Source organism: Coturnix japonica, chromosome Z (assembly GCF_054131305.1).
Source record: "Coturnix japonica strain WE chromosome Z, WE-NBRP24, whole genome shotgun sequence".
NCBI lineage: Eukaryota > Metazoa > Chordata > Aves > Galliformes > Phasianidae > Coturnix > Coturnix japonica.
The window spans coordinates 3,875,575-3,901,113 of record NC_140702.1 but is presented as its reverse complement, the minus strand read 5'-3'; the positions used below and the strand labels follow the sequence as shown (position 1 = coordinate 3,901,113).

At 45.4% G+C, this 25,539-nt stretch overlaps 3 protein-coding genes and 2 long non-coding RNA genes across 6 annotated transcripts in view; all 5 read left to right on the top strand.

The window, feature by feature from the left end:
- The first annotated feature begins 1,709 nt into the window (after positions 1-1,709).
- On the top strand, positions 1,710-5,341 carry LOC146753575 (obscurin-like protein 1). Its single transcript, XM_085530622.1, has 3 exons — positions 1,710-1,953; positions 3,868-4,143; positions 5,040-5,341. The coding sequence occupies exons 2-3, from the start codon at positions 4,056-4,058 to the stop codon at positions 5,333-5,335; spliced, it is 384 nt and encodes a 127-aa protein (XP_085386748.1). The 5' UTR covers positions 1,710-1,953; positions 3,868-4,055; the 3' UTR covers positions 5,336-5,341.
- A 962-nt stretch (positions 5,342-6,303) lies between these two features.
- The window catches only part of LOC146753570 (obscurin-like protein 1), a 35,690-nt gene continuing 16,454 nt past the window's right edge, over positions 6,304-25,539 (top strand). Inside the window, exon 1 of the mRNA XM_085529386.1 lies at positions 6,304-6,589. Coding sequence (XP_085385512.1) covers positions 6,472-6,589 — 118 coding nt within the window. The 5' untranslated portion in view covers positions 6,304-6,471. The remainder of the gene's footprint in view (positions 6,590-25,539) is intronic.
- Positions 11,304-14,258, top strand: LOC146753574 (uncharacterized). Its single transcript, XR_014940045.1, has 3 exons — positions 11,304-12,365; positions 12,989-13,083; positions 13,980-14,258. It is a non-coding gene; the product is annotated as an uncharacterized LOC146753574 (long non-coding RNA).
- On the top strand, positions 20,056-21,815 carry LOC146753573 (uncharacterized). 2 transcript variants are annotated; one of them, XR_014940051.1, is made up of 3 exons: positions 20,056-20,266; positions 21,383-21,455; positions 21,583-21,815. It is a non-coding gene; the product is annotated as an uncharacterized LOC146753573 (long non-coding RNA). The 2 variants fall into 2 exon arrangements; XR_014940052.1 differs by lacking the exon at positions 20,056-20,266 and adding an exon at positions 20,717-21,018.
- LOC146753572 (uncharacterized) lies at positions 22,167-24,241 on the top strand. The gene is made up of 5 exons (XM_085530616.1): positions 22,167-22,469; positions 22,632-22,713; positions 22,959-23,085; positions 23,283-23,428; positions 23,748-24,241. The coding sequence occupies exons 1-5, from the start codon at positions 22,419-22,421 to the stop codon at positions 24,155-24,157; spliced, it is 816 nt and encodes a 271-aa protein (XP_085386742.1). The 5' UTR covers positions 22,167-22,418; the 3' UTR covers positions 24,158-24,241.

Genomic DNA, 25,539 nt, shown 5'->3' with positions numbered 1-25,539 from the left:
GCTGTTCTCCATATGATTATACTTGGAGTCTTAAATTATAATTGGGTGACTTAAACCAGACACCAAACTTTCTGATGGCCAAAATGAAATGAAATCAATCCTTTACTGTGTCAGTAGTCTGTAACTAGAGCCCATCAGGTAATTCCCAGCCTCCTGCCTGTATCAGTGGCTGCACACAGTGAAAAAGTCTGATGGGATTTTAACCTCTAAAATGTTCCAAAGCAACCAGAGGGTGAATATATTCACTATGCAAATACCTGCAGGAATAAGCTTGTCATGTATGTCCTCAGGTATCACACTAGTTAATGGTGGGACTCAGTAGGTCATGCTGAAAGTTGAGTCTGCTGATCTTGAAGGTCTTTTCCAGCCTACATGACCTTATGCTAATATTTCTGTATTTATTTCTGTTCAGCTCCCAGAAAACCTCCCACCCAGCCCCCAGCTGACCCCGTGGTGAAAAATAAAACAGAAACCTCAGTGACGCTGGCATGGTCCCCTCCGAAGATGCACAGCCCCATTCCAATCGATGGCTACATTGTGGAAGGCAATAAACTAACTGGCTTCACGTGGGTGAGGTGCCACGAGTCTCATGTCCCCGTCCCAGAGTTCACGATGAGCAATCTGTCTGAAGAGGCTGATGATCAGTTCCGAGTGTCTGCAGTCAATGCGCATGGACAGAGCCCGTCTCTGGAATTCCCAGGGAGTGTGCACCTTGGTAAGCACAAAAACCTCAATGGAAATGGGTCAGTGTGTGCTGAGCAGCTGTGTTGGTTCCCTAAAGGTGTTTCCTTTGACTTTAAGGATAGTAGTGCATTAACACACTAAAGGCTTTCCTTTATTCCTAGTTCTCATATCTCCTATCAATCTCCAGCTACCATTAAAATGATACAAGTTCTGTTTCTGTGACAGAGACATGAATATCCTTATGTTATTTGCCTTTTCCCAAAATGTTGATGTCATCAACAAGATGAGAGTGAGAGGTATTTGCTTTGATCCTTCTCCTTTCCTCTTACAGTCAAGGCATAGTTGCTGTGATCTGATGATTAGAACTGGGGCTGCAGGCATTCACTGACTGTACCAAATACCTGAAACTGCATCCCATGGACTGACGTGAGTCCTGGTTTTGCCCTAAACATGATAGCACTGAGTGTAGGGTAAGCCAGTCTACCCAGCTGCTTGGTATCTGAACCAGATTGCTTCATGCCAGCTGATGAATGTCTGCAGTTCACAGCTATTGGCCAGTGCATTCAGTCACCAGGTTTACCACTGCATCACCATAGAGCAGTACTTTCAGCTCCAGGTTCAGACAGCCTTTCTGATTGCACTGGAATAGTTTAGAAGTAGGGGAGCAATCATTCCAATAATAACTCTTTCAATCAGATTTGCATGACAAAATAGAACAAATAAACATTCATGATGGGAGGACCTGTTTGTCATTGGGTGGAAACCTCTGCAGAAGCATGTTTAGAGCATTACTGATCAGTAGAAGGAGATGTTTGGTTGATTTTTACTTAGTAAATCCGGCAAGAAGAGCAAATGAAATATCTTGAATTGCTCAGCACTGACACAATGATGAGTGCAGGAACAGAAGGTGATACTTTTTCAGAGATGTTGCAGCAGACATTGACCACGTTAGCCTGATCTAAATTGAAATAACAAGGCCTTTGCTCCTGACAGGTGCTGCAGTGAGATTTAGCAATAAGAGCAAAGATCTAGAAAAGATCTCCGCTCGGCTGCGTGAGGAAGCCAAACTGCAGGCTGAGCTTTCAGACACAGGCGCTACTGTGGAGTGGATGAAGGATGGGAAGGAGCTCAAGGCCAGTGAAAAATATGAACTGCACATTGTGGGGAAGAAACACACCCTGAAAATTCACAGCGTCTCAATGGATGATGCTGGAAGTTGTCAGTGCATCTGTGAGGGGGATAAAATGCTCTATTAGCTTTCAGTGAAAGGTATGTGACAGTCTGGGCTGTCCTCTTCCTGCCCAGGGCCAGCAGACTGCATTCACCTGACTCCCCGACAGTCCAGCTGTTGTCAGACAGCATCTGGGGTGTTTTCAGTGGCTGTTTTGACTTGAACTGGCCAATCTGCTTTGTATAGCTATTTAATTTCTGTGTTGTCTCCTGTGATTCGTCCCTAAGATATAGAGGAAATGAAGGGAAAGATAGGAAAAAGAGCATCCCAGCCTTCCTGCTCTTCTCTCAGGGTGGCCACGAGACATGATGTAAACAGCTCTTTTTGTAGCAGTGATCCCAAATGTAGAAGAGACCTGTGAAGAGTCACAGGGATGTTTCCTTAGCTGTCATTCCATGGTGGGCTTTTTCTGACACAGATGTAGAGAGAAACTGAACTTTCCCACGCAGGTCTCTGTTTTGCTGCAGGGTTTAGGTCTGATCTCTGAGATCCACACGCTGGGCCTTGATTGCAATAAATGAGAGCCCTTTGTTTGCTCCAGTGGAAGACTTTCCATTTCTGCAGTACCCTCTGCAGATGACACAAATGCAAATGCACCTTCTTCCCAGCAACAGTTGCCTTTTTTTCTTTTACACTGAGTATGCATGAGGCTCTTCATCATATTCTGCTGGCTTGTCTCCCTTGTTGATCCATGGAGAAACAACAAAGCCCTAGAGTAGTGTATGCACTTTGGCATTGGAGAGCTTACTTAATTGCTTCTTCTCAAAGAACAAACTCCAGAGAGGCATGGAGACAGCTCCAAAGAGAACTGAATAATGGGACTAAATTGATGGAGAGCAGAACTTCCTGCCAAGGCTTGTCAGCTAGTCTGAATTTTGCTTTTCTTCTCTCTGTTTGTCATGTTAGCATAATATTTCATACTGGCAGGTCTGCCCACAGAATTAACTGGCACAGGCTGCCCAGGGAGGTGGTGGGATCCCTGAAGATGTTCAGGAACTGTGGAGATGTGGCCCTGATGGATTTTACCAGGGGGCATGTTGCACTGTTTGATGAACATTATTGCATGAGAGCTAAGCTAAGATTTTAAAAGTTCTGGGGCTGTCTCTGAGCATCAAATCCAGAGGAAGCCTGCATGATTCCCTGAGAATGGATACCTCCTACTTTGGTGTAGGGTGAAGGGAACACTAGCAGTAACTCCTATCACAAAATGTCACATGGCTCAGACAAAAAAGCCATCAAGAGGGCTTAATTAGGAGCACCTAATGGTCACAGGCAGCACCTGTCTTAGGGCAGGGAAGTTATCTATCTATGTGTTATTGATTGATGCTATTAGTTCTTAACAGCTTGACTCTAGAGGGACTGTTCTTCTTTGGTCACCTAGTTTTAAAAGAATAGATGGCTCCTGTCTATTACAATTTTTAATGCATTATTTGTTCACTGATGCCATAAATGTGCCTGGCATAGCAATTGGCCTTGGTATATTCAGTGACTGAAAGCAACAGTTGTTGCTCTAAGAAATGCAATACTAAGCTAGGTCTGCCTGTAGCTGACAGCCATCAGCTTGCTCCTCAGGCAGGTTGTGTCTGGATGGAATGAAGGGCATGAAATACTGATGTGCTCATCAAACGCTGCTTGTTAGCTTAGAGACAAGGTGTTGAATAGGTTTGTTCATGCATTGCAAACACGTTACTTAGCTGCCTTCATTTTAGCTTCAGAAGAACATGTGCAGAATACTGAATTGATTAGAAGAAATAAGAACTGTCTGCATAGAACTTACTCTTTCCTTACACAGGAGAATCAAGCAGATGTTTGTATGTGAGTACCTCCAGAGGTGAAACTCGATCCCCCAGATGTAATGAGCATAGACATTACAATCAGTTCTAACTGTATCTTCATGCTGTGCTGAATAAGCCTGAGTCAGGATGTAAACCACTTTCTCTTTTTCTCTTCAGATGAATCCATTAATTTTGTCAACAAGCCCAAAACGACTCCAGAAATATCCATCAGTCCTTCTGAAGACCTGGAGCTGGTGTGTGAGGTGTCAGCTGCAAGTGAAGCTGTCGTATGGAAGAAAGATCAAACAGAGGTGAAGCAGGACCAGAGGACAACCATCATCTCCCAGGGGACGCAGCGCAAGCTCATGGTCAAAAATGTGACCCTGAAAGACCAAGGGAGCTACAGCTGTGAAACAAAAGATGACAAAGCAACATTCCAAGTGAAAGTCAGAGGTGAGAAAATGCTTGGAATCCCAGAGATAAAGGAACGCTTCATTTGGTGTGTCTTGCATTTGGAGGATCAACTGACAGCCTCTCTGGTGCAAAACATTTTGGCTATAGGACTTTCTTTGTCATCTAGTGTCATAGCAACACTTTTCTACATGTGCTTTTCCATCCAGGAATGAATTACTGCAACAAACCATAGGCAAGGAGGGTAACTTGTGCAGCTCTTGTAGTCAGGTGGTGTCTGCAGGGTTACAGTGCAAGCGCACACCGGGCATGCAAGGAGTGAGAAAAGGGGAGGTGTTTGAAGAGATCTGGTTACAAAATTTGAAGGACACAATGAGGTGGAAAATGCCAATAATCAGACTGATAAATGGCCTGGGTTGCAAAGGCCCACAGTGCTCATCCAGTTCCAACCCCCTTCTTCCCATGTGCAGGGTTGCCAAGCAGCAGCCCAGGCTGCCCAGAACCACATCCAGCCTGGCCTTGAATGCCTGCAGGGATGGAGCATCCACAGTCTCCTTGGGCAACCTGTTCTAGAGGGCCGTTCCCTTCTGATTTACTGGAAATGTAGAGAGATATGAGAAGAAAAAAAGAGAAGGGAGGAGGTTCAGCAGTGCATGCAGGTGTTCTAAATCTCATGTCCAAATCTGCTATCAGACTGCGAAATGTTTAGCTTTGTGATATGATGTAATATGATATGAAATGATATGATATGATATGATATGATATGATATGATATGCCTATCATTTCCCAAGGCAAAATAGAAGGGAAGGTATTTTCCTTTCTTAATGAGGCATCACGATGCTCCCTGTGAAGGGCAAGTATAGTGAAAACAGGGAACTGGAGTAAGCTCTGCCACAGACTACAGCAAAACGGTGTGACTGTTGTGATGTCCCTGCAGAGAAAGAAGACGTGTTTACAAACAAGGACAAGGTAGACAAGGAGGTGAAGGCTGCACCAACAGAAAATGCCACGCTGAGCTGCGAGGTGGCCCAGAAGAAGACGGAGGTGAAGTGGTACAAGGAGGGGAAACTGATCACCTGGAACAAGAAGTTCAGGGTGGAGTCAGAGGGCAAACAGCGTCGGCTGGTGGTGAGCCAGGTGGAGAAGAAAGATGCAGGGGAGTACAGCTGCGAGGCTGCTGGCCAGAAACTCACCTTCAAGATTCATGTCACAGGTAAGACAGGTGTTGTCTGAAATACAGCAGAGAACAGTAAAGTAAAATCTAGTTTCTATTATACAGTGATCCAGTTGCAGTAGTCTGTGCTGAGGATTTTTCCGTATACTTGATTGCCTGGGTTTGTAGAAAGTATTTGGTTTTAGTATGGCACAAAGACCTGTTTCAGTCTGTCTGTAGAATAATAATTACTGATATATGTACAATGGAAGCAATATTCAAGATATTATTCAAATCTCTCCTGTGCCTGAGATCCCAAACTGTAATTCTTGTTCACCGAAACATTTGACTAAGATAAGTATGTGCAGTGAGGCTGGAGTGCATGTTGTACGTGCAGGCTTTCATGGTAGGAGAAGCAGGAACTTCTCCTAGTAGTACACTGCCTTTTTACTATGCCTTTATGTTGGAGGCTGCATCTGGATAGGTGAGTCTGCTACTCACAGTAAGAGACTTGGTAGAGCTGACTATTCCCAGAGCTCAAAGTAAAATAGATATCTGCAAATCACACACAAAGAAGAAAGGACTGCTTTGGTGAGCATATTTCCTTTGTGCCTTTGACAGTCACAGTTGTGGCAATGGTAGAGGCCATGAGGAGTCTGTTCAGGAAGCCAGGAGTACTGTTCTGGGTCATGAAAAGGCAGCCAGTGGTTTGACTATCACATGTTTATATGTTTTGATGTTTCACAGTGGGTCTTAAGTAAAAGGAACTCAGGTTTTGGTTGCCTGCAGGACAGATGTTCTTTTGGGTTCAATATGTTTGCATAGTGACTTGCAACCATGGGACTGGTGTTCAAGGACCCTCTTGGTTCCTTCAGTTCCTAGGTTCTTTCTTGCCTAGATTTGACACTTAGTTTCAACAGAAGAGCTGATATTCTCTGGTGAAGGCTATTAGTTTGGGCACAAGTGGTAACCTAAACCTGTTCCAACCTGTATATAAAGACCTGCAAGATGCTCACATGTCAGTCCCTCAGTCAATACTTTTTCTTTTCTTCCTTCAGAGCCAAAACCTGTGTTTATAAACCAGGAGCAGGTGCAGAAAGAGGTGAGTGCTGCCCTGACAGCAAGTGCCTGCCTCAGCTGTGAAGTAGCACAGGATCCAACTGGAGTAAAATGGTACAAGGATGGAAGACTGCTTGCCTCCTCCAGAAAGTTCAGAATGGAATCTGTGGGCAAAACACGGCGTCTGGTTGTGGAGCAGCTGGAGAAGAATGATGCTGGAGAATACATCTGCGAGGCTGCTGGCCAGAAGATGACCTTCAAGTTGGAAACAACTGGTGAGATGGGAATTTTTTTATTCCTTCTTTGCATCTTTGTAGATGCAAGGAGGATCTCCTCTACAGGCAGGAGATGTGAGTGTGAGTTATGGTGATCACTTACTGCGAGTCATAAAATCTGATGCTTCCAATAAAATCATGGACTCTGTTGGCTCTTTGAAGGTGCTCAAACTTAAAGGAGCTCATACACTTAGGGACACATCTTTTATGTGCTGCTAAGTGGTTTCTTCTTCTCCATCATCTCACAGGGTGGTGAAATTTGTTACGCGTCTCAACCACGTGGCTTCTGAAGAAGGCAAAGAGGCTGTGTTCAAGTGCACTGTTTCTCCTAGTGATGCTGTGGTCCCCTGGTTCAGGAATGGCGTCAAGATTGAAGCCAGTAAGAAACTCGTGATCTCACAGTAGGACACCAACCACAGCCTCACCATCACCGATCTGACACTGGAAGATGCAGCTGAAATCTCTGCCAGTGCTGAGGGCGTAGAAAGCACAGCCAATCTCAGAGTCCGAGGTAAGGGGCTGTAATGCCCCATTGATAGGCTGTCACTGGTGCTGTGGTTTGTGGGTTTCACATGTTGCCTTTCCTCTGATTATGGTGACGATATGGAATTTTGCTTCCTTAAATAGGGTTCCCCTGAATGCACTGGGACTGGAACCACTGTTTATATTCTTTCTAAAAAAACTGTTTGGTGGATTCACTGTGTTCTTACTGTTATTTTTTCTCACTGATCAGAGGCCTCAGTCTCATTCAAGAAGAAACTGGAGCCTAAAACTGTTGAAGAGAGAGAGACACAGTGACCCTGGAGGTAGAGCTGACCAAGCCTGCAGAAGTCAAGTGGATGAGGAACAGCATTGTATTGAAGGCCAGTGAAAAAACAGAGATCAAAGCTGAGGGAACAAAGTATATCTTGATAGTTAAGGACATCTCCTTTGCAGACAGGGACTTTTACTGCTGCGAGAGTCCTGACGACAAGAGCCAAGCCAAGATCAATATGGAAAGCAAGTGGAATGATTGCAAGGTCTGTAAAGACACTGGATGTGATTTGAACTTGGATTCAGGTCTTCTCTATGATCACAGTGGCTACTGCCAGCCCTACATGCCATGGGGGCAGGGAGACACAGCCCTGGGCTTGGACACCATTGTAATGCTTGAAATAAGGTGAAAGAGAGGGCGGTCTTCCCAGCAGCCCTCAGCCATGTCATTGACATAAGCTCTTAGCTGATTCTCCTCTGGAATTTCTCACTCTGGTGCAGTCTGTTTTTCTTCATCTGTAAGGCTATTAGCAACCTATTCCCTGCTTATCCATCTGTTCTTCTCTACAAAGCATGTCTTTCAAAGCATCTCTTTATAAGCAGTCAGAGTTAAATGAAAAAATAAAAATAAAAACACAACAGTGCATCTATCTATGGATGCTTTCCTTTCAAGTAAGCTAACGGTGTCTCAGCTGTAGCCCTGTACTTCTGTCCTATTTCCTGCATCCTTTTGTCATGTTTGCTACGGAATGGACAAGGACAGAATTGAAGGTCTATCTGATTTTTGTCTACAAAGCCCCTGCCACCAATTGCTGCTGTGTAGGTCATCAACAGGTACTGAAAGGCTTGATAGCAGGCTTTGAGTACATAAAAGGCTCTTAGAAAGTGGAAGCAAACAATCTGTTCTCTGTGCAGAAATAATGGACTTCAATTGCAATAACAAAGATGCAAGTTCTACAACAAAAAAGCTTTTTAATGGTTGGATGACTGGATAAGTCATTTGGAGGGGCTTTGAAGCCTTCACTGTGGGTTTCAGGAAAGGTTAGTGAAATATCTGGGGCACAAAGAGCTGAGCATGTCCTGGAGCAATGGAGAAGGGCTGGATGATTTTTGCGGGTATTTTCAGCCATAGAATTTTGTGTTCTGGTGGTGTCAGTACATTCTTTCGTGCAACATGGACGGGTTGGTTTGTTGCATTGGTTCAGACTTTTGTACTAGGAGCTCAGCAGTGGTTAAAGCTCACACTTGTGCAAAGTAAACAAGCTCCTGCAGTTCGTCTCTACTCTGTTTTAGCTGTGGATTAGCTTGACAGTTCCCTTCCATAAGCTTTATGGTTCCCTTCTGTAAGTCTACTTACACAGACTGAGTTGCTTCACTTGAAGTCTTGCTCCAGGATTTTGAGCATATTATTAGCAAAAATATCACAAATAATTTCACCAACAATTCTCCCCACCTATATGTAGCTTTCCTTTTTTTCACTGGCAGGTTTTACACTGGCAGATAGGGTGGGCATGTAGAAACAACCCCATTAATTCTGACAAAGCTCTGATTTCTCTGACTGGCCTTTGTTTTGTGATTCAGCATGCATGCCCTGTAGCTAAAGCCTGGATGTCTTCCCCAACACCTTCAGTCTCCCATCCTTACTTAAGTTACTCCATTGCAAATCTCTCTGCTAGTCCAAGAGAGTTTTTATTTTACCCCTTTTGTGAGGCAGCAGCTGGATGGGAAGGGTGAGATGAGTGAAGACTAGGTTGTTTGGGTGGCTTTTTTTTTCTCAAACGTCCCTTCCAACCTAAACCTTTGTCTGATTCCTTTGATGATTCTATTTCTCAGCTGCTTGTGTGAGATCTCCAACCTGTCCCCGTTGTCTTTCAGTGCGGCAGATGAAGCTGGTGAAAGGTCTGCAGCCCCTGGAATTCCCTGAGAAGGGAACTGTCACCTGTTCGGTGGAGGTGTCCCATGAGGATGTGGAAGGGACTTGGCAGAAGGACGGCGTGCGGCTGAAGCCTGCACCAAATATCATGATGGGTGTCCAGGGGAAGAAACATTCCTTGACACTTTCTTCTCTGAGCCTTGAAGATGCAGGACTCATTTCCTTTAAAGCAGAAGGCATGAATTCATCGGGGAGGCTCACTGTGACAGGTATTGGTTGGTGCAAGGTGTGATTATCTGCTCCTGTCCCAGATGACTTGAACAGCAGAACCAGCTTTCCTTACAGCTGCAAAGAATGTTTTGCACTGGGCCATTGCCACCAGAGTATCCCTGAAATATCAAGAGGATTGTTGTAACATTGTTGTCCCTAGCACATGTAATGATAATGTGCTCAAAACAATAGGTTTTTTTGTTGTTAATGACAAGTTCTAGTAAGCATGGAGAGTAGGCACTGCCTTTCATTATTCCTTATGCCAGATGCTCCTAGAGACCTCATTCCCAACTAAATCCACATCCTTCTTTCTCCTTCTCAGAACTGCCTGTGAAAATCAGCAAACCATTGGCAGACATTAGCGTCACTCAGAAGGACAAGGTCACATTTGAGTGTGAGCTGTCCAGGCCCAAGTGGACGTCAAGTGGTTCAAGGTATGGCATGTAATGGTATTTTCCTTTCTGACTTGTCTGGAAATGAATGAGAGCCTTTAATTTCACTTCCAAGGGATGCGAGTCTGAGCTTTTGCTTGATAGCTTTTGCACTGCTCTCTTTTCTTTATGCTCTTTTACTTGCCCAGATCAGCACTCTTTGTTATTATGTCCTGAGTTCATTTATCAAGTTGAAATGGAAGTTTGTTTTGTGTTTCTTGTGAACTCCTGAGGTCTTGCTGCACAAAATATTGTTGGTTGGTGTAGAGTCTTGAGCTTCAACTCTAACACAGAAATTCTCAGCCAGGATTTTGTAGCCTTGTTGTGATCTGGGTTTTAGGGTGAAATCTGAGTTTTCTTTGCACCTGACAGTGTGAGAATTTGCTCTGGCACTTTGTGTACCTCCGCGGTGCTCAGCTGTTCCTTCCCTTACTTGGGGATAACGTCATTTATTCAAGATGATGTCCAAACGGGCTTGTTAACAGTTTTCCACAGTGCTTTAAGCTGTCATAGGTCAGCCAGAATTTATGCATGTTCTGTAGCCATTCCTCCATGTTGAAAACACTGCACTGTGCTTAAGCTTCAGCATATGTTCCAGTAAGCACAGTTCCATTAATTCTAGGGAAGCGGGTGAATTAAGCATAGATTTGAAGGCTGCCTATGCTCAGTGCAGAGATGGAAGGACTCGTGGAGATCTGACTTGATACTTTCCCTTCTTAGATGGGAAGGAGCTCCATCATAGTAAAAAAGAGGGCATTACTTCCCAGGGAAATAGGAGAAGTCTCATGATTCACCAGTGTGAATATGAAGGTCAGGGAACACCCACGTGCCAAGCAGCTGAAGACAAGACATCAGCTACCCTAAAGGTTCATGGTATGTTTAACTGAAAGAGCAAATAAATCCTCTTGTGGTGTTTTGCACCACAGGATTAAATGCTTCATGGGCAGTTTGGGCATTTCTTGGTTAGTCATTTTGTATACCTTTCTCTTTCTTCTTTATGCTCAAGACAGATTTTCCCTCCATGTGTTGCACTGGTTAAACCCCAGTTTGTAGTTCATCAGCTGGCTCTGAAGCATCAGACTGGTTACTGAACAGACGGGTCTGCTGTGCCCTGGTAGATGCCACTTTCCAAAGGGACGTCTGAAAGGATGCTTTTATCTGATTTCCTACTAGATGCTGTCCTCATGTGGCCACTTGGGTTCAGTGTTAGCATGAACATGAACATCTGTTCTGTCCCATGACTTTGGTGAACTCTCATTTTCTCTCTCAGTCTGCAACCAGGTTGGGTTGGTGTTTCAGTACTGGCTGTTTTATGCAAGAATTCTGCCCCAGAGGTTTATCCAAGTTGTATCCAGGCCCTTCAGAAGGACAGGGAAATAGTAGCACAGAAATATGAGCTGATTCTGACATAAAGAAGTGCAGACCTGGAGAGTTAAAAGGGATTGTGTGATGTTCAAGGGATTTTGAAGCAAAAATGTCCCCTAGGTAAGATTTCTGGCTGACATTCCCCATACATTGTGGGCACACAAGCTAAGGAGAGACTAGTGATGAGCATGCAGAGAAGCCAATGGTTCAGACAGGTTTGTAGTGACATGACATTGTAGAGTTCTGCCTAGTTTTCCATGGTGGAAGGTGGTGTTGTTACCAGTTTTCTTTAACATTTTTGTAGGCAACATGGCCAGTGGAATCAAATGCACCCTCAGCAAGTCTGCAGATGACACCAAGCTGAGCGGTGCTGTTGATGTGCTAGAGGGAAGGGATGCTACCCAGAGGGACCTGGACAGGCTGGAGAGGTGGGCCCTTGGCAGCCTCATGAACTTGAGTGTGGCCAAGTCCAAGGCCCTGCACCTGGGTCAGGGCAATCCCAAGCACAGGCACAGGCTTAGAGGAGAATGATTTGAGAGAAGCCTTGACCCTGAGGAGAAGAGTTGGTCTGGAGGGAGGTGTCCCTGCCTATAGCAGTGGGATTGGAACTAAATGACCTTAAAGATTCATTCCATTCTATTGTTTTTCTACCCTTAATTTTGCTTGAAAGGTTTTAGAATAAATGAGATTCTGGTTTCCATGAAAACTGTTTGCAGGGAGCTCCATTGTAGCTAGTAAGTCTATGTTTAAGTTCAAGGCCAATAATGCTTTTACTGTGTTGAAGAGAGAAATGACGCAGGAATGGATGATGGTTTAGAATAAAACATAATCCTACTTATTTTCTATGCAAGTATGTGTAAGGAAAAGATGCTTGACTCAGTTCTGGAAATACCCTGACAAATATATCTCTACTGTTTCACAGCTGGAGATATCAAGATTGTGAAACCAGTGGAAGATGTGGAAGTGAATGAGTATGGGAGTGCATCTTTTGTCTGTGAGATTTCACACGATGAGGTTCAGAGCCAGTGGTACAAAGATGACAACAAGCTGAAGGCTGATGACAACATCAGAATGCGGCAAGATGGTAGGGTGTAAGAGGGGGATCTTTCTCCTGAGTGGGGGGTTGGTTGGAGATCAAACAGAAAGGACATCTGAAATGAAGTGAAGAAGGTTCAGAAGGGAGTTCCCCTTTTGTTTTGGGACTGAGGTTAGGGTGGAACAAGTGACAGGTGGGAAGCTTAGTGTGGGAAGTGTGATGCTATCCCACCATCCCACACTGCCAGGAGCAGGTAGGAAATGAGTGCAGTTCTTTCCAAAGTGGGGGTGAACAGGTCAGTCAGTTCACCTCTCCAAAGAGGTTTTGTCTGACAGTGAGTGTGATCCTTCTGTATCAGGTACTTTGAAGGTGACGGCGGCCGCATTCGGTCAGTCCTTGTAGAAGCCATGTTTAGATTCTGCTTTGGTGGGGATGTGGATATGGGGGAATGGGTGGTTTCATTGACATGAGAGAACAGGCAGTGATGCTGTGAAACCAGATGGATGATGCTCAGCCTGGCCATGTGCCTCAGAGCTCTTTGCTCAAGGAAGCCAAGTGTGGTTGTGGGTTTGCTCTCAAGAGCACAGTTTGGTAGGGATGAGTTGGCGGTTGGACTAGATGACCTTAGTGGTCTTTTCCAGCCTTAGTGACTCTGTGGTTCTCTGCTTCAGGAAGGACCTACTCGCTGACTTACACACGTGTCCAAGTCAAGGATGCAGCAGAAATAAAATCTGTAGCCGAAAAAGTGCCCATCTTACAGTGAAAGGTAATTATGCTTCTGATGACGATTTTGCTTAAATTATCTTATGTTATAAACCAGCCAACAACTTTTGCTTTAATGTCAAGGAAGTTAAACACCACCAGAACCTTTCACAGAAATAAAAACTCCTAGCTACCTACCTTTCTGCCCACAAAATATGCAGCTTGTCTTTTGGGATTTACTTTTGCTAAGTAAAACAGATTATTTTCTTAGGAGGTTGATTTTCTACCTCTAGACTTCAGATTTGTGTTTGAACGTTGAGGGAGAAAAACATAGCTTGACTTTTTCTTCATTTTCTCTGTCTGTTTGAAAAGAGCACAGTTTTGTTTTTTTTAATATATACAATGTTAGGGTATATATATGATGTTAAGTGTGATAAAGAAAAGGGAGACATTTGAGTTAGCACAGTACTCAAGAGTTCAGTCCCCAGCTTTGCCAGTGTTACAATTATAAGGGCAAGAACATCCTGGAAAATGAATTTCTCCTAAGTTGAGTCATTACATTTGAGCTACAGAGACCTTTACTAGGAGAAAACTTGTTGTTCAGAGCTAAGTTGCTGTATTTAACCAAAGTAATTATCAATGTCCATGTTTCATTGAACCTCTTTTCCATTTCGTAATGCGAGGATTTTGATATCGGGATGGGAAGGTCATGGTTTGATTTGGATGTTGGACTGGGAATCAGAAGATCTGGGCTCTCTTCAGGTTGTCAGTCTTATTTTCTGACTTCTTAACAACATTCCTTTCTTTCTATTATTTTTTAATGATGTTTTAAGGCATTTTGAGCTGATAGGTGTAGTGTTCATGTGCAGTAATGCTGACGTGAGTAAGTAGGGTGATAATGTAAGGGTTATTTACATTCCTTCTAAATCTCTGCTTTCTCTTGTTCCATCCTTCTTAAAGAGCAATCCATTAATCTAGTAAAGGAGCTGTGTGATGAGGATGTGACTGAGCCTGAAGAAGCCAAATTTGAATGCGAGGTATCCATTCCTTCTGTGAAACCTCCCAAGTAGTATCTACGTGGGGAAGTCTTACAGGCTGGCGGAAACTTGATTATGCAGCAAGAAGGCACCATCCACCGGCTGACCATACTGAAAACCACCACTGATATGACAGGCACCATTCAGTTCTCAATTGGCAGATCCAAATCCACAGCCAATCTGCTTGTTAGAGGTAACATATCCTGGCTTGGTTTACATCATGAAGATGAAGAATTAATTAATGTCCAGTCTTCCTACACTGGGATCTTTGAAATATTGTGTGTGTGTCTGGAGGTTCTGCTCCATTTCCAGTTCAAAGTCATTGGACACTAAATGAGACAGCTGCGTCTCAGTAAAAGATCTGTATGAATAGTTGTGATGTGCTTACTGTTCAGATCTACAGAGCTGAGGTTTTGTCCTTGGCTATACCAAAGAAGTCAAATCAGGTGAAATTAATTGTATTTCTGAAGTAGACAAGTTTAAGTTTGGTAGCACCTAAATTTGATGCAGTTTGTCATTGATTTTATCTGAAAGAAATTTGCAGGCTTTTTATCTCCTGTTGTCCCCAGTGTAAGAGTCTCCATTCACATCCTAAAGTACTTATTATATTTTCAACTCACTCTTATTTGAATAAAAGCCTCAACTGGGAGCAGTTTAATAAGCACAGAGCAAGAGCTGGAGCTTGCATTTGGTCGATACTATACAGTATTACTTTATAGAAATGTAATCAATGGCCTTCCCTATAGACAATCGTTTGTTTTATCTTTAGAGTTGTTCAAAGAACCATTGTGAACATGAAATTAATTGGAATGGAATAGATGCAAGAGACTTTCCTCTTCTTCCAATTGTCCTCATCCTTTCTTCTCTTCCACCCCTGCTTTTCAGATTACCATATACAAATCACCAGGAAGTTGGAGGACAAGACAGCTTTGGAATGTCATTCTGTCATCCTGTCCTGTGACTTCAAGCCTTCTCCAAAGGTTGTGAAATGGTTCAAGGGCCACACACCCATCGAGCCCTCTGAGAAGTACAAGATCAAGAGGGATAAGCATTCAGCAGAGCTCCAGATTCTGAAGCTGAAGCCCAATGATGCTGGTGTGTACAAGTGCAAGGCGGGAATTGCAGAGACTGAGGCCACGCTGACAGCTGAAGGTATGAGCAGGGAGGATGGCCTCTTCCATGTCCTATTTCACCTCAGATTTCTCTTCTTGAGGTTGATTTCTGCCGTTCTCTCCTGCTAACTTTGCAAATGTATAAACTTCACTGAGAAGATTACACAAAGATTATCTAGTCCAGCCATTCTACCACATCCCAGTATGCTTTATAGTAACAGTGGTAACAGTTCACCTTGTTTCCCTACAGCCCACGATGTAGAAGTAACGAAGCAGCTGCAGGATGTGGAAATTGAAGAAGAGAGCTCTGCTGTCTTCTCCTGCGAGCTGTCCCATGATGACGAGGATGTGGAATGGTTTCTGAATGGCAACCTCCTTTACACCAACAATTACAATGACATCAAGAACGTTGGCAACTGCTGCACACTGACAGTGAAGCAGGTTAAGCCTGAGGATGCTGGCACAGTGACAGTGAAGTCAGACAAGGTGTCAGAAAGCGCGCGCCTGCAGGTGAGAGGTGGGTCTGATCACAGCCCTCCTGGATGTAAGAGATGCTAAGGAGCTCCAGTTCATTCTATTGTGCAGCAGTCCTGCTTCTAAAGCTCACCTCTCTGGGGTGACAAGTCATCAGGGGCTTTCTTCCAGTGGAAGGTTCCATTGCAGCAGATATCAACGAAGGAGGATGGTTTTGGTGTCCTGCCAAAGCATTCCATTGCTTTTTATCATCATTTTACTTAACACAAGGAGAGTTAAGGAGCAAATTTTTTTACTGCTTCAGTGCCATGCAGTGTCAATGCTGTTGTCTCCAAGGATTTATGACTGCAGGGAGAGATCATTCAGTGTGTGTTTTGCCTCTGGAATGACTAATGACCAGGCTGTGAGCAACCCGATCTAGCTGTGAATGTCCCTGTTTATTGCAGGGGAGCTGGGCTAGATGGCCTTTAAGGGTCTCTTCCAATTCTAAGGATACTGTGATTCTAATCTGCTCTCCCCAGTAATTAAGCTCTTTTACTCTACGCGCTCAGAGTTTGAAGGATTTCCTCTTTCTCCTTTCTTTTGCATTTGGTGGATCTTTTTTTCCCAGTATAAACATCTGATGTGTGAAATAGAAGATAGATAAAGGGAGTCAATAAAACAGGAAAATCAAAAGTGTTCAGCAGCTTATCCTCTTAATACTGAGCTCTGCTGTATGAGCTCTGCTCCACGTGAGGGCAATGCCAGCTCTCCAGCTTTAGAAGAGCTACATCCCAATTTTTTCATATGATATCAGTCCCACCCACGGCAATGCAGGCTGTCCCTCCTGTTCCCTGTATTCTCCTACTGAATACTTGAGAATTCCATAAAGCGTATTCAGTCAACAGACATGAAACCACTTTAGGTTCTATATTGGTGTCGTCAGTAATGGTAAAGATTTATTGATACCTCTTTAAAAATCTGAACACAACTGGAAATGTCTCAACTTCTGTATCACGTTGTTCTGTTTTGCCTGTTTAATTGCAGAGAAGCCTGCTGTCTTCATGAAGTGTTTGAATGATGCTTTTGTTGAGGAGTGGGGTGTGATTAAATTGGAATGCAAAGTCTCTAAAGAGAAGGTCAAACCAGTGTGGAAAAAGGACGGTGTTGTGCTCACTTCTGGCAACAAGTTTGAGCTGCTACAGTCTGGGAAGACCCTATGTCTCCTTCTCCATGACCTCGAGAAGTCAGATGCAGGTTTATATACCTGTGATATTGGCACTGATGTTGCCAAGTCAAATGTCGGCGTTCAGGGTAAGTACTGTGGAAAGTGAAGGAGTGCTAAAAGCACATTCAGTGTGGTCACTATGTCTTACACCTATTCCCCCACGAGCCTTAATAGTTTCTACAATAGAACTGTATTTCTGCAATTTAGCGCAGTGATGTCTGGAAAATTCCCATTGCTTTTGAAGTAAATGTATCTCCTTTTGCCATGAAAATCACAAAACACGTCAAGAATGTCCTGGAAATGTTTCCTTTCTAAACATCCCTAAAATGGAGAAATGGTTTGAACACCAGTAGGGGTAGGATGGTAACAAATTAGCTAATAGAAACATTTAATGTCTTGTCGTAGGCAAAACCCTTTTTCTCACGCAGCATCCTAGAGTTGTCCTCTCTGTTAGGTTTTTCCCTCTGTAGCTCATTGAATCTTCATTGTGCTCCATGGACTGAGCTGCTCTCCTTGTAGTTCTTCCAGAGCAAACCAAGAGATTCACGTCTCTTTTTTTTTATAGCTTTCTGGTAATTCTGAGAGGAGAATGTCTTAGAGAATACATCAGTGAGGAACGCAGCCATGATCTGCAAATCCTGAGTTCAAACACCAGTACTGCTACTCACATTGGTCACGAATGCCTTTTCTCCATCTAAACCTCATACTAACCTATCTCTTATCTTCCAGAGCTGAATATTGGCATTAGCAAACGGCTGAAAAACACTGAAATCCAGGAGGTAGAAGATTGCACTTTTGAATGCATTCTGTCCGATGAAAGCATTGATGAGTTCAAGTGGACACTGAATGGAAGCAGAGTGGAAAGTGGTGGGCGATTTAAAGCTTCTAACGTGGGTTGGTAAGAGACTCTCCTTATCAAAAGTGTGACTCCTACTGACTCTGGGGAAGTCGTTTTTATTGCCCGTGGTCTAACCTCCAAAGCCTCTCTGTCTGTGAAAGGTAATGAGATGGGAGAGATTCTGGGGTCTGATTCCTTCAACTGTCTTCTGATAAGATTGTCATGAGAGCTAACTCATAATATGGTTAAAGTGAATAGCAACCTTCTACTTGAACCTTGAAGCACTGAGAATTTCTCTTAAAAATAAGTAAAAGGAGGAACCATTTGACACAAATGTGAGAACTACCCAAAGCACTGGGGTAGTGTTGGCAATGGGCATCTCACTCCAGCTTGTTCCATTACCAGTAAATCAGGAATGATCTGTTGAGGGAACTGTGGGAGCAAATATCCTCTAAGTATAAGCTGAAGGGATGGCCTTCACATCATCTAGCTGTACAACAAATAGGGTGCTCTGGAATGTCTCTTGGACTCCCTACAGCACACATACTTGCTCTGGGGCATGTCTGGATGTCTGTAGAGCTAATTGCGGGGCCCTGAGAAATGTCTGGGGCACATTAGGGGGCACTGGCTTCCATGTGAGTGTTCCCAGGTTCCCAGAAGTCAACAGGGAAGCCTTTGGAGACCCCTTGGGAAGACTCAGTGGGGCCCTAGAGTGATGTAGCAGCTTGTGTTGGTTGCATCTGCTTGGCAGGGAAGCGATTTCCCTGGTGGGAGCTGACTGACTGGGAGGTGATTTCCTTGGTTTAATTAATTTAATTACCTGGATTATAATTAAATAACACTGTTCAGCGTTCAGTCAAGATTATATTTTTCCAAAGTACTTCAGTCATGCATCTGTAGCAGCTTTGCTAAAATATATCAAGTTTATTCAAAATTCCAGTGATGCTCCTAAAGCACTTGAAGTGCATTTGAGGGGGGGAGTGACAAAACAGCTCTGAGAGAATCATCATCAAATCAGAACATGGGAACGGTAACTAATAGCAGAGATTCTGACAAGAATATTTAAATTTTCAAATTACCTTTTTCTAAAGTTGTATTTCACCAAGTTTCATCAATGTGCACACTGAAGAGCTGACTTGCTATGTTTCTTTTTATAAAAAATCATGTGTTACAATTGAGAAAAGAAGGTATAGCATGGAACATTCTCCAAGTAAAGTGCAAAAAACATTTCTTCACAGTTCCAATTAATGTCTTAGGTTTTGTTCAGATACACTAAATGATGTATTTCAGGGTACTTCACAAGGGAATATAAGAAGACTATTCAGAGCAGGAGCTGCAGAGCAAGATGAACGGCATGGGAAGGTAAGGCCGGGAACCAAGGACACAGCTTTTGTGTCACTCAGCCACCTGTGGCAGAGGTCAGGATTTCAGCAGGGATTTCTGCAGACGTTCCTTGAACATCCCCAGGGTGGGTGACTCCACCACCTCCCTGGGCAGTCCATTCCAGTGCCTGGACACCCTTTATGAGAAGTAATATTTCCTAATGTCCAGCCTGAACCTCTCCTGCCGCAGCTTGAAACCATTCCCTCTAGTTCTATCAGTAATGACACGAGAGAAGAGGCCGACCCCCAGCTCACTGCAACCTCCCTTCAGGAAGTTCTAGAGAGCAATGAGGTCTCCCCTGAGCCATCTCTTCTCCAGGCTGGACATTCCCATCTCCTGCAGCCTCTCCTCATATGGCCTCATTGTGCTCCAGACCCCTCACCAGCTTTATTGCCCTTCTTTGAACACGTTCCAATGCCTCAGTGTCTTTTTTGCAGTGAGGGGCCACAAACTGGAAACAGAATTCGAGTTGTGGCCTCACCAGTGCTGAGTACAGGGGGACAGTCACCTCTCTGCTCCTGCTGGCATCACTGTTTCTGATGCAAAATGTATGTAAGTGTCACATGTGTGACATCCTTTTTGATGGAGTTCTGTGACTGGAGTTCAATGGATTTGAGAGCTGACTTGAAGCCTGTGGGCATCACCCAGGAGTTGGGGTGAGAGGACGAGGCGTAGGAACAGGAACCTCTTTGGTCGTTATTAACTCCCAACTTTTTGATCAGGAATCTCTGTGTGTTTCTTTATCATGTAAAGAACAGAGTCATTGTGCAGCTTGTGAATGAATTGATTCACGCCTGCTGATTGGTGCTGTTCTCTACAGGGAGCTGCAATGGAAATGGACACTTGTGGTCCACTGTCCAGCCCCCTCTTGTGTTGGATTTTCTGGGCTTTGAGACATGTCTTCCAGATGCACTTTGTGTTATTTCTGATGTGTTGATCTGTTGAGCTCCAGCCCCAAAGGAGGATTCAAGTACTACCACAGCAGTCCATTGGGACTGTAGTATTTCTTGCTAAACAGAATTCGTGTGCACCCTTGTCTTTCGTCTGCACAAAGGATCTTGTAATCATCTCTGTCTGTGTTTCTTTTAGACCCAGAGATGGAGCAGAGAGGAACACAGACTTGGGTGGATCTTCATTCAGGAGCAGGGACACATAATGCTCATCTGAGGTGTCTCGCTGACAGGAAGAGCAGAGAGGTAAGTTTCATAGTGTTGCGTGCCCATTTTATTTTATTTTTCATTCATGATGCATAGAGGCGTTCCCCAGACAAAGTGAGCATTTCTCAACTGGACTTTCTAGAAATGAGCTAGGCAGTGAAAATGGGTTTGAAGCATCATTAAGAGCCCCGCAAGAGAATGCTGAGAGTTAATCTGGCACCCTCCTTTGGAAACGTCCGTTGTCTGTCAGCTCTTCAGCTGTGCCCTAACACCTCCCATTGCGCTGCCACACCAGGATAGAATTCCAAGCCCACACTGAGTCCTGGAATGTTGTGGTGCCGTGTTGGAATCAGATGTGACCACGTGGTCTTGGCTCCCCGCCTTGTGGGGGGTCATGGTGGACCAGGCTGTTGGCCGTTGGTGATGTCATAAGCGGCTGGAATGAGGGGAGGAGCGGTGCGTTCTGTGTTCCTTTGTGGGTGAGCTAGTGGTCGGAGTGGTTGGTTGTCTTGTGGTTCTTGTGCCTTTAGTGCTGTTAGTGTTGTTAGTTAGTGTTGTTAGTTAGTGTTGTTAGTTAGTGTTGTTAGTTAGTGTTGTTAGTTAGTGCCGTTAGTTAGTGTTGTTAGTGTTGTTAGTTAGTGTTGTTAGTTAGTGTTGTTAGTTAGTGTTGTTAGTTAGTGTTGTTAGTTAGTGTTGTTAGTTAGTGTTGTTAGTTAGTGCCTTTAGTTAGTGCCTTTAGTTATTGCCTTTATTGCCTTTTTCTTCACACCGTCGTGTGCAGCAGCTTGTAGGTAAGTTGAGCTGGCGTGGGATGGGCAGTGAGGTGTTGAGAACTGCTGGCTGTCGGAGCTCACAGCACCGTATTGCTTACTCTTGACCATCAGACGTAATTTTCCCCTGGTACACACGTTCCAAAGGGGGTATCAGTAAAGTTGGCACCTGTCCCGTGCTTCTTCCATTGTCTTTGCTCAGTAGTGGAAGCATTGTAAAGTTGCTGGGCGGACAGGCATTACATAGCCTGAGACTCAGCATGTCTTGCAGCAAGTGGATGGGACGGTTGTGCTGTGTGTGTTATTCCATGACTGTCTTAACCCTGCTCACTGACCTGCTCTTTCTCTCTCCTCTCCTCACCCTCCGCCCACTGCCTCGGTGCAGCTTTTGCTCTCATATCATCTGAGCAAAGCGACAAGGAACTGCTGCAGAGAGCTTGAGGTGATCTCACTGCCAGGTACGTGCCATGATGTGTCCCCCCGCATGGTTTTGCCGCATGGTATGTGAATGTAGTTCTGAAGAAGTCTGTCCATACTGTACTGTGTGAATAGAGAAAACAGAAGTGTGTTTCTGCTCTGTTCCAGCTCTTCACACTTGCTGTTATGGGTGCTGCGTGCAGTGGGATCAGCCGTGAGCCTGAGTTGGCGGCGACGGAGGTACAGTATGAAGCTCTGGCCGGTCTTTTTTCCCTGTGTTGAGCCATTAGAAGGAGCTGCAGGTGTACTCTCCTGCAGGAAAGAATGGGCCAAAAAGGGCCTGGCCACCTGTCTGTGCCAGTGCCATTGCTGATTAGTCTGGGTAGAGAGAGATGCATCTTTGCATGGCCTGGCAATGCACGCCAGAAAGGGAAATAACTGTGATGAGATGTGCAGCTCCTTCTGAAGTGCTCCTGATAAGGACAGAGCGCATTTGCTGCAGCTTTCTCTGCAGATGTGCTCCTCACCTTGAAATCCTCCTGCTTTGTCCTCAGCTCCTGACCACGGCCTGTGCTCTGTTTTGCAGGCTGATAACATGCGGAAGCCGCAGCTGGTGCGTGCTATGTCATCTTTAAACGTACCAGCGATTGCGGCAGCCCATGTTATTAGGAGCCACGTCGCCCAGGGGCCGGATGAGCTCTCTCTGGAGGTAAGCAGTTCCAGGTGTTCCTTGTTGTTGTGCACGGGAGATTAGTATACGGTGTGAACGCCGCAGGAATAGTCTCAGAGACCTTTAGAATATCTCGTGAGATGAAGCTTCGAAGGTTCTGTTGCAGCTTAGACTTGTTCTGGGTTGGGAGGAGTTTGCTGTATAGGGTGTTAACACCTCAGGAATACTCTCAGGTATTTTGTGTCGTAGAAAAAGGCAGTCGTTTGAGCTGTGCTGAAGCTGGGATTGACGTTTCAATCTCTTGCAGGTTGGAGATCTGGTGTGCATCATTGATATGCCACCAAAGGAGATGAGCCCCTGGTGGAGAGGCAAGCTTGGCTTTGAGGTAGGCACACGTTTTTGACTAGAGAGCACAAATTCAGTAGAGTCGGGAATCTCAGGTTTGAGCTGCTCTGCCTGCACAGTTGCCCTGTGTCGGTGTCAGAGGACCTTCCCTTTGGCTCTGGGCTTGGGCTAATGCCCACCTGTCTTTTTGTTCTTATTACAGGTTGGTTTTTTCCCTGGTGACTGCGTGGAGCTCATCAGGGGAAAACTTCCCGATTCCATCCTCAATTCCTTGCCAGAGCCAGGTACGTATGTTACATTTGACAACACGGGTTAGTAAAATGGGGTCAGAATGTGGCTTTCAGGGGTTTCGTTAATGCCCAAGTTGAGCAAGCTTAGCAAGAGGACTGCATTAAGCTCCTTGGGCACCTCCAGGGATGGGGAAAATTCGTTCTTGCGTGTCCTTGTTGGGAACGTTCTTCCCATGCACTCAGCCTCGTCCAACCGAGCCAAGCCTGAAATGAACTGGTTTCTTTGTTTTGTTGTGCAGTGTCAAAGAAACGGGGCAAGCTCATCACCCGCCTTCGTTCTCTGGTAAAGGCCCGGCCCAGGAGAGAGAAGCAGCCGGAGCCTCTGACACTCTCCGGATCCATGTCCCTGCTTGACATCGTTGAGAGGTATTTAGCCAACAGGAATTGAGGGCTGAGATGTAGGAATTGAGACATCCTCTGCTGTTTGAAACAGAGCGCGTTTCTAAGCTGTGTTTCAGCAGAAAGCAGGCAGTGCCAGGAACAGGCAACTATTGGCAAGGGTTCGGTGCAGCTCTTCCCTCACCCTGCACCACGACTGACAGCATGCTCTGTTTTCTCTGCAGAATGAGTTCTCCCAGTAAGAGGGCAGAGTCAGCAGCTGGCAGTTGGCGTTCCTGCTTCTGCCTGGGCAAACCATCCCCTGTGGCCAAACGCCAACTGCAGAGCAGTGCCAGGGAGCCCTCCGAAGCAGAAGTCTTGGTCCTGGCAGGTAAGGGTGCAAATCCAGCTTTCAAAGCACTGCTTGTCAGCAACACAGGTAGAATTCATGCTTTCAGTGGGCTTGTACCTCCTTCTGGCGTTCAAGCCCATGCCTGACATCTTTGGTTGACCCCAGTCTTTCCCAAATGAGTCTCTTGTCAACACAAGAGCTGGACCTGCACGAGGATCACTTTCCAGACAGTGACACTGTTGCTCGAAGCCTATTTGCTTCTGCCCACCACCACTACATAGCCAAATGGCAAGAACCTCTTTCATGATTCATCTTGTGAACGTTCAACACTAACTGCTGTGCATCTATTCCTTCCTAGGTGACCCAAGCCCTTGTATATCCCCAAGACGCAGGGCATGTTACGATGATGAATCTTCCATCAATGAAGAGCTGATACTAAGCACAGGATGCTGCAGTTCGGATGAAAGCCTTCCATATAACATCAGCTTTCAAGAGAAGAATGTCATCATTGTTGAAGCCCTCATCCATCCCATCCCTACTGAAGCTGCTGACCTGAGCCTGCCAGACACCTCAGCCACCAGCCTGGACTCAGTGCCTCTGCAGTGCAGCCCAGCCCACTTGCAGCCCGAGTGCCCTGACAGCAGCACCACCATGCAGGCTCAGGTCAGCGTGACCGAGGAAAAGCCAAACATCTTGGAGGGGGAGGTAGAATCAGGCCAAGAGTCCCAGGCTCCAGGCAACAGCACGACTTCTGAGCCACTCTCGTGAGACAACAGAGGATGAGTCCCACCGTTCCTCCAGACCTCACACACCCTCCTTTCTCCTTTTGAATAAAGGCACGCTTCTGCTCAATCTGCGCCTTGACTGCATTTTGAGTTTTCATTCGCAGAGATTGGGATGAGTGCAAGAAACATCAAGGCAGCTCAGCTTGCAACGCTCTGTCTGTGGTGTGCATGCGGCTGAGATCTGGGTGTGTTCCCATTTGCGTGACTTTGGGATGCTTGCAGTGAGAGCTCTGCTGCTGCTGTGTATGGCAGCAAATAAACTCTAGCATCCCGGATGCTGCTCATGAAAACCCCAAGCTTCCCAGCTGTGGCTCTGTGATGCTTTTCAGGGCCTTTTGATGCTCTTGGACGCCGTGGCTGCTCCCTAACACCTCTGTCCTCCCACCGTTTCCATTCCTGGCTCCCACCTGTGAGCTGTCCCTGCAGATCATCTCCAGCCCTGCCATCATCGCGCTGCAGCAGGAGGAGCTCACCCTGACCAACATCAGGCAGTGCTGCCTGCCTCTCTCACTCTCTAGACCAAGTGTAACTACACTGTCGTGGAGACAAATGCTTTCTGTCACATCCTCCATCCCTGCAGACATTTACTGGTAGGCGGCTCTTGCAGAAGATTCAAGCAACAGAACCTTTTGCTCAGCTACAGCACACGAATGCTACAAAAGCAGAAACAACCCTCAAGCTCTGGGTCTGTTTGTCTTGCAAAGGCATGAACCGTCTGCGTTTGATGGTACCCCCCATCCTTGATTTCCTTCCCTGCTTCTTGTCTGATGGCACTGCTGAGCCAGGAACAAGCTGCCCAGTGTGGCAGAGCATGGTGCAGAGCTGTGCTGGGACCTCCTCCCCTTCCTCTGCTGCAGATCAGTGCCCCACACGTGCCATCGGGGTGCTCTGGCACGGGATGTGCCTCCAACCCAAAGCTCCTTCCCACCTCCCAAGGAAAAGCAAAGCATCCCAAGCATCTCCAGCAAAGCTGCCCAGCAGACAGCAGGGAATGCAAACAGCTTCTGGCTGCTCCCCTGCACTCCCGTCCTAAATAAGAGAACCCACGAGGACTGGCTGGGAAAGCAGTGCATGACACACGTGAGTGTGCACAGGATTGTGCAAAGCAGTGGGATTCCATGAGTTTGTGTGTGTGTGTATCTCCGCTGTTATGAAAGCATGGGAAGACTTCCTTACTGATTCCAAGAGAATTACTTATCCTCAAGCGATTTTTCCTAGCCAAAGTTAGAGCCTCTCACAGGTAATCGAGACCAACAGGCTGTTGTTGCACAATCAACAGGCACAATCTAGATGATAAGCTGAGGAAAATACAGCATCATGCCAAGGGTACTAGATAAGTGAGCAGCTTGAGATCTGCACATTTCT